The sequence below is a fragment of the Triticum dicoccoides genome, chromosome 7A (assembly GCF_002162155.2).
Source record: "Triticum dicoccoides isolate Atlit2015 ecotype Zavitan chromosome 7A, WEW_v2.0, whole genome shotgun sequence".
Classification (NCBI taxonomy): Eukaryota; Viridiplantae; Streptophyta; class Magnoliopsida; order Poales; family Poaceae; genus Triticum; species Triticum dicoccoides.
This window is the reverse complement of record NC_041392.1, coordinates 714,338,999-714,347,434: the sequence shown is the minus strand read 5'-3', so window position 1 is coordinate 714,347,434 and position 8,436 is coordinate 714,338,999. Positions and strand designations below refer to the sequence as shown.

At 52.5% G+C, this 8,436-nt stretch overlaps 1 protein-coding gene across 1 annotated transcript; it reads right to left on the bottom strand.

Moving 5' to 3' along the window:
• Positions 1-6,375: 6,375 nt before the first annotated feature.
• Positions 6,376-7,714, bottom strand: LOC119332345 (serine/threonine-protein kinase PksC-like). The gene has a single exon (XM_037605529.1). The coding sequence runs from the start codon at positions 7,705-7,707 to the stop codon at positions 6,493-6,495; it is 1,215 nt and encodes a 404-aa protein (XP_037461426.1). The 5' UTR covers positions 7,708-7,714; the 3' UTR covers positions 6,376-6,492.
• Positions 7,715-8,436: the final 722 nt, after the last annotated feature.

Genomic DNA, 8,436 nt, shown 5'->3' with positions numbered 1-8,436 from the left:
CGACAATAGGGTCGGTTGGAATTTCCGGTTCACATACCTCCTAGAAAAAATTTCTATGTCAACTTGATGGGCATAATTTGTCATAAACACGAAATGCAACTAGTTTTAAAAGAGAATATATATACCACATCCGAATCATAACAAGGACGAGGGCCGACGGGGATGGATATCAAAACCATGGCACTATATGTATAACAAACAACGTACGGGTAAGATAATTATACGAGTAACTATATATCCAAATCACACAAACATCAATTTTTATATAAAATTTCATGAACAAGAGGCTCACCACAAGGTGGTGCCGGTGACGGGACGGTGCGAGCGATCGACGGTGGTTACGACGGAGATTTAGAAGGCACTAAGTAAACCACACCTACATATGCAAACTAAGTGTTATTTTTGACCTCAAATTGCATATAAATCAAATACTAGCACATATATATATATCCTCCCAAATTACTAAACTCACAAATTAATCACTATATAAAGCATTGCAAGAGCTAATCTAGCAACGAGAGATGAAAGGACAAAGTTGCTAACCTTTGTGATCATTTGAATGGATGGGGGCCTTCAAATCTTGACAAATTTTGGGAAAAATGTGTGATGAGCTCGAGAGGAAGAGGGGAAGAACAGAGAGAGGAGAGGGGAAAGGGGAAGAACAGAGCGAGCTCGGGTGGACGAAGGGTTTATGTAGGACGACCTTTAGTACCGGTTCGTGCCAAGAACCGGTACTAAAGGGGCTGGAGGGCCCCCGGTCTGACAACATCCTGCCACCACTCTCATTAGTACCGGTTCGTGGCACGAACCGGTGCTAAAGGTTCGCCACGAACCGGTACTAATGAAAGCGGCCCGGCTAGCCGTTGGAACCGGCACTAATGTATACATTAGTGCCGGCTCAAATACAAACCGGCACTAATGTGCTTCACGTTTGACCCTTTTTCTACTAGTGAACTTTTCATTACCGTACCTCAAATATTGTTGATTTCATGGATTGTAATATGATTAGGTTGCATAAGGGCATCTCCAACATGGACCCTCAAACCACCCGCATCCGGACGTGTTTTGCCATCCAAGGCAATACCCCATCAGTTCGTTGGCCTGTCCAGACGTCCTTCTTTCCTGCAAACCACGGAGCGGGGGAGAAGTACGGACCATTGGCACACAAGTGTCCGACAATCCTAGCCCACCCAAAAACCTTCTCCCTCACTCGCACCCTTTTTCGCCTGAAGTCAGCTGCCTAGCTCCAGAGTGTCAGCGCCACATTCATGCCGGCCCAAAAAGGACGCGACCTCTCACTAGAGCCACCATTGAAGTCGGGCGCCACCCGTTGCATACGAATTCTCTCCCCAATGACAGGGCATCCGTCTGCCCGCCTACCTCCATTAAACTCATGTGTGTGCCGAGAAACCTACTCCGACCAAATGTCGTTCCATGAGCTGGCCATCATTAAACCTACTCCGGTTGGCGCCTCATGTCCGTGCGCTATTTAAACATGGCCAGACGCCTGGCAAGAACCACACCGCACCGCCTCCATCTCCTCCTTGCACCACACTCTCCATGATTTTCGGCAAGCAGGAAAAGGAGTTCTCTGACATTAAAACCCGCTGGTCGGCCCACCGAGCCCACCAGATACAGGTTGATGCGCGCTCCATGCAACTCGCCGCTCTAGGCCGGAACCACCACGGGCAAGGCGCGGCCTCCAGGCCGGCGTGCGGACGAGTAACTCGCTCCTCCAGGCTGACGCACAGAGCACTCGGAGGAGCACGCCAGCACGAGCATCATGGAGGACGTGCATGAGCTCGTGTCATCGATCTTCACCTGCGCCTGCTACGACCGCGCAAGAGCAGTCAAGGAGATAGTTTGGGATCACCAGTTTGTGGGTTTACATCGACAATCTATTGGGCATCTTTCTTTCACCTAAAATCACAAATTATATGTGAATTGTTGACTATAATGTATTATTGAGATATATACTTACATGTGAAGCAACACGATCAGTCCACGACTCCACGCCCATCACTCCACCTCCCCTCTATTGGAGTTGGTTCAAGTAACTACCCCAAATTTTAGTGTGGTGGCAATAGGATGTGGGCGGCCGTCTGCATAGCTTGGACCATGAGGCGGTCATGTTGTGCGGCATTACATCTTATCTATATGGGTGATGGATTTTGGGAAACCCCTCATGTAAGGGAATTTCTAACCGATCCCCTAAAGCTTAAGGGAGTAAAAGGCTTAATAGAGTATAAATACTCCACTAAGTTTTGGCCAGACTTAGCCGATTCCCTAAAGTTAGCGGAGTAATTTTTTTTCATTTCCATTTCAATTCCGGCCACCGAAACACATTTCTTTGCTTCTTTATTTCACTCAATGACATTGAATTACATAATAATTCATCAATTCTTTGCTACACGAGCAAGACCAAAGAAAATAAGAACCACAATTAGACATTTTAGAAGATACCCAACTTCCATAACTACTCCCACTAGTTTTTTTCGAAAAGGGGGAATACCACGGCCTCTGCATCTGGACGATGCATACGGCCACTTTATTGATTATTAACACAAGACCTTACAAAGTCGTACAACAGTAAGACCAAAGCCACCATCTTCGCAACCTCTGTCGCTACTCCTATCTAACTGATGAAGGGGCGCTGATGGTCTGGGCCTAATACCAAGCAGACCTCGCAGCCAAACCTAACATCTTAGACCTGAGGTCCCAACCAGGACTCCTTCCGGGTATGGGCACCCACCAGTCCGGCGTGCTCGTCAACCAGGCCCCCTGCCGGGTATGAGGCCGCCGCAGCCACGTACCATCAATCCATCTTCAGAGCTGAACTGTTGCATGAACCGTGCTAGGCCTCACAGCCATCGACGCCACCACGACGCCAGACAGCGCCACCATCCTGCACTCGTCCATCATCACACGCCCACCGGCGAGACCCCCGCTGCTCCATGCCGCTGAGACCCGCCGTTGCCAACATGCCAGATGCCACGCCGCTCCTCCTCTTGTCCCCTCCAGCCAACACTTGCTCCAAAACGATGCCCTCAGGAGGGAGAACGACATTGAAACGTCGCCTTCGTTCGATCCGGTAGATCCAGATCAAGGGTTTCCCCCAGAGCCTTTCGATCAGGTTGACGTGACCTGCAACGACGATGCCTCGAGAAGGGAACGATGTCCGAGACGCCGCCATCGTCCGCCATGACCGCAGTCAGACGCGATTTTCACCGGAGGCCACGGCGTCCCGATCTCGCGGTTGGCTGGAACGGAGCCCTCCGCCGAACCGGTGACGTTGCCGCCGATCCGATCCCACCGCCGTGCGACGCCCCGATGGAGAACCCGATCTAGATCGAAGACGACCTCGACCGAAACCTTGCCACCAGCACCGCCACACCGCGCCACCTCCTCCTAGCCCAGTCGCTGCCGGATCCAGCCGTCCCCGCCTCCGGGAGACCAGCCGGACGAGGCGCCCCTTGTCCCCAATCTGACGGCCCGCGCCGCCGCCACGAGGGCCAGAGGAAGGAGGGAATGCCCCGCCGCCGCCCGCGCCGCGCGGGCTTCGCCCGGCGGGCGCACTCCGGCGGCGGCGAGGGGGAGGCGACGCTGGGGAGGCGACGGCGGCGGCGGCCGATCGATCTCCCGAGGCGCACGCGCGGAGCGCGCCGCGGGAGCCTTCAGATGCGATCCGCTAGTTGGATTAACATCTTCTCGATGCCTTTATTGTTGATCTGCGGATTCTCGATTTTGCATACTTCATTCTTCTTCTTTGATTCTAAAGAAGTAGACGGTGCTTCCCCTCTAATTTCTTCTCTAATCTCACATCTAGTGTCATGTTTAGCCTCAATTCTAGCAACGAGTGCACGAACATCTACTAACTTTTGTGTTATCAAAATATCAATGTATTCTTCTTCCCAATACCAAAATGAGCATCCATCATCCTACACACATACATGAGCATAAATGAGCTACCAAAATTGAACCGAATCTGGTGAAAAACCGAATCAAAACAAGCACATACCCCATGGTTTGTGCATTTGAAGAACACCCATCCGGAATGTTTCAGAGTGGTAGAAACTCGGCAGACCACTTGCCATGTGCAGTCGTCGCATTGTATGACTGGCGGCTGCAAGCCAGTGAGCCGTTGCATGAGCGCCGAGCCCAGGCGACGGTCGGCCGTGTAGTTGCTGGAGAACCGACGGCGGGAGCGATTAGAGTGGCTAGAGGAAGAGCCGATACCTGCATGTTGTGTGTAGGCTTTTTTGAGGCTGCGTGGGACGCTTCCTGGCCAATCCATGGCAAGGTGTAGCTTCCGGTGGAAGGAAACACCAAATCCGGCGGCGGCGACAACAACCGCTGATCCCCTCGATTTTTGGCCGGCGGCAGGACGAGGAGGTGGAGGAGGACAGCGACAGAGGCTTACAAGGCTTCCCCGTGGCCGGCATGTGCCGGCGGGGAGGGGGGAGGGGTAGGAGGGGCAGCAGGGGCGAAGATGCGGCGCGGGAGGGGAGGGAGAGGCAGCAGAGGAGAGTCGCGCCGTTTTACTCGGTGGAGCAAAGATGGAGTGAATATAGGGAATTTTTTAGGGAGATGAGTAAGATTTTACTCCGTTAGACCAGATTGGGGATCGGCTAGGTGCCGGTTAGTGGATTAAAAAGCTAAATATACTCCACTAACCGGTTATAGGGGATCCATTAGAAATGCCATAAGGTGGTGGCTAAAGGGAGGTTGCGCAAGGACTTGCAGCTATGCGGGCGCTGTGAAGATCTCCCTCGGGTTTGTTTTGGTCTCGAGTGGGTTAGAAGCTAAAGGTGGTACATCACTCTACACATGTCATCACCGTCAAAGTCAGTGTGGCCTAGAGAAACTCCTCACATAGTGGTTTTGTTTCTTGTCCCTCTCGGCGGTGGCGGTGCGAGTGGTGTGGTGATGCGGTTTATGGCGATGCTTCTTTTATGCTTCTTTAAAATCCTATCAGGATCTTCGTCGCAAGAGACCGAGTAGCGTTGCTTCTCCCCTTGGTAATTGTTCCGGCCGATGAGGCGCAGGTAAGGCCCCTCGGGACCATGCTGCCTCATCTGCTTGGTGAGCAGCCTGTTGGGTGTACACCTGGTGGAGGACCTCAGCTGGTGGAGACCTGAGACCAACTGAGCAGTGGAGGAGGGTTGTGCCTGTAGAGGCCGGCACGGGGAGGAGCGAGACCGGTGCAGCCGTCGTTGACGTTGTGAAAGAGGAAGGAGCTAAGTTTCCGATCCGTTAATTTCTGATCAGCAAATGTTTTCCCTTTCCTTTCATCCATAGCAATGGCGCAAAAAAACCACCAGATCATTACTCACATAGCTAACGAATATAGCTTTTGACTTTTCGATAAAAAGACAATTGAATATAACTAGCCTACAGCTGTTGACCTGAGTTGGTTATACCTGGCAATTGCTATGTTTTGCATTGTTACATTATTGAAGGCATTGCTCGGATATGCTCGGGTATGTTCTTCAGGGTGAAAACCTAGATTGGATTGGTGGTTGGATCCAATGACGGTGGCGCTTGAGCGTCGTTCCCGTCATATAGACGTTATTGTTGCAGAACCTCAATGTCATTGTGGTGTCAAAAATGGTTGGTGCGGATATGGTTGTTGTAGTACTTTGGTGATCGGTTCGTGGTTTTTTTTCCTTGCTTAGGCATAGCTTTGGTCTTGTATGACTTTGTGCTTTGCCGGCCTGTTTTCTGTGTGTGCGTGTTCGTGTTGACTGTGTGCATTCTAAGTGTGCAGAGGCCGGGTGTGTATTCAATGTGCTTGTATCCGCTTGTTGCTTCATTTTAAGTGAATAAGATCTACCCTTTATCGAAAAAACTACAGTGAACTGCTAAAACAATGGCTGTGTTGAAAGCCTGCACCAAACCAGGCAAATTCCTGAAACCAAATCAAATCATAAGCAGTTTTTTTTTTGCGGGGTAAATCATAAGGAGTTGGTTGTCATGTCGATGCGCATCATGAATCCACAAACTAGAGGATGAGAATCATGTCAATGGACAATCTTGGTTGGCATGCATGAACCCTGCGAAGAAGGCAAGCAGCTCCTGTCAGTATCGTAACATGCTAAAGTAGTCGCCATATTTGTAAACATCGTTGTCACTGGCAAATAACACGTGAACTGAATAACTTGTGCCAAACGCCCAAACCCACAGGCTAATGAATTTTAGACGGCATAACTAACTGTAGGTAATTAACAAAGTAACTTTTTCCAATAGACTTGTGGTGGAAGCCGCCATTGCAAGCTGCACGAATGCAGACAAGAACAAATTCATTCAACCCGATTCTCATCCACATGCATGCATGCATGCATGGATGGAGATTAGCTAAATTTATGCAATCAACAATCCTAATTTCATCTTCATGATACGCACAGACAGCACAAGAAAATAACCTCTCTTCTTCTCAACTCTCCGGTCCGGTCCAAAACATAAAGATTCATGCTACGGGAAGGATCCATGCGCCTAGTAGTCGCCGCCGTACATGTCCTCCTCCACGCGCTCCGTCACGCGGTCCTCGATCTTGTGCTCCACGTAGCTCGCCCCACCCGCCAGCGCCAGCCCGCCAAGCACGCCCGCCGCCGCGCCCACCGCCAGCCCGCCAGCCATGCCCATCCCCTTCTTCTTCTTCCCGCCGCTCTGGTCCAGGGCCACCCCCGTCGTGCCGTACCCCGCCGCCGGAGCTGGCTGCGCGGCGCTGTAAGCCGGAGCAGAGGAGCCGTACGCGCCTGCTCCCTGTGTCGGCGGTGCGGCGCCGTAGGGCGGTGGAGCAGAGCCGTACGGTGCTGCGGCCAGGGGAGCCGGCGCGGTGGAGCCGTAGCCGGGGTACCCAGCTGACGGAGGCGCCGCCGCGGCGTACGCGCCGTAGCCTCCAGCTGCCGCCACGGCGCCGTACGCGCCCGCACCAGCGCCGTACCCACCACCATAGGCATCACGGGAGGAGCCGTACCCCGCGGGCGCCGGGTAGGCGCCAGGGTTGGACTCGTAGTACCTCGCCGGCTCCTTCACGGCGACGCGGACGTCAAGCTTCCCCTGGGGCCTACCGGACGGCCGCTTCAGGTTCAGGTTCCTGGACGCCTTGGCCCCGACGCCGGCGTCGTCGACGACGTCGCGGAGCGGGAGCCGGGCGGAGCCGACGAGCGGCTTGACGCCCTCGGCGGCGTTGGCGTGGACGACGTCGAGGTAGAGCACGGCGTCCTGGAGGCGGCTGGCGGGGGGCAGCGGGACGACGACCTTCTCGTCCCAGGCGGGGTTCTCGTTGTTGTCCAGGTCGACGCGGGTGGAGCAACGGGCGCCGGCGTCGACCCAGAGCACGGCGTAGGGCTTGAGGTCGCCGTTGCGCCAGTTGACGTTCTTCAGGTCCCGGGCCGCGCCCACGGTCACCTCCACCTCGTACCGCGAACCCATCTTGCTAGGCTGGGCTGGTGTTGGTTGCCCGGCGAGGCGGCGATGATGTGCTTGGTTGTGGTTGGGTGCGGTGGTGGATGGAAGCCGGTGGGCGGTGGCGACGGCATAAATAGGCGAGCGAGCGAGAGTGCGCGGGGCGGCTCGGGCTGGGGGCGCGCCGACCGGGGGTGGTGTGGCGCAGCCCGTCATGTTTGTTTGACTGGAAAGTGGCCCCGGTGTCTTTGGTTTGGTAGGATATGAAGTATTCAATGCATTTCCTAGGTGCGGATGCATGCAACGCGGTTGGGTCAATGGTCTTATTTTCTTTGTATTTGTATATATATATATTGTCATGATATATTGACGCATCCTATATCTACTAGAAGAATGCCCGTGCGTTGCAACGGGGCCACATTAACTTCAAGAGTTCAATATTACGACATTGGCGACCTTTTTTACCATCAAATCCTCACACACACAAACACACACTCTCCCTCCCTCTTCCTCATTCTCTATCCCCCTCTCCCTCTCTCTCTAACACACACACACATATCCATCTTATTGGGTACGGGACCATAATCCATCTATTTCACACATACACGCTAGTGCATAACAATATGGATTATGTGTATTATATTTGCCACCAGAACTGAGGGAATTAATTTCATGTAAATCGACCAGCCACAACTCCAAGAATACGCGGACGAGGTGGCTCGGGTCGGCGTCGGCGCCATCCAGCGCGGGCCACGGACCCGCTTCCAAGTGCACGTGAAATGCACGTCTTCACAAATATTATAACCAGATATGAGAAATCACATGCATAGAAAAGAGATTCTGATAGCAATCCAAATACCATACTCAATTGAATACCTAACCTGGACAATACTCTTATTTCTATGCGCCAGAAAAAATGGAATAGCAAAGCTAAGTATGCATACATACGCTCAGATTATATATAGGAATCTTGGGTGAACAATTGCAACAAAGCACTAAGCAGCGATAAATTTAAATAAAAAATCCATT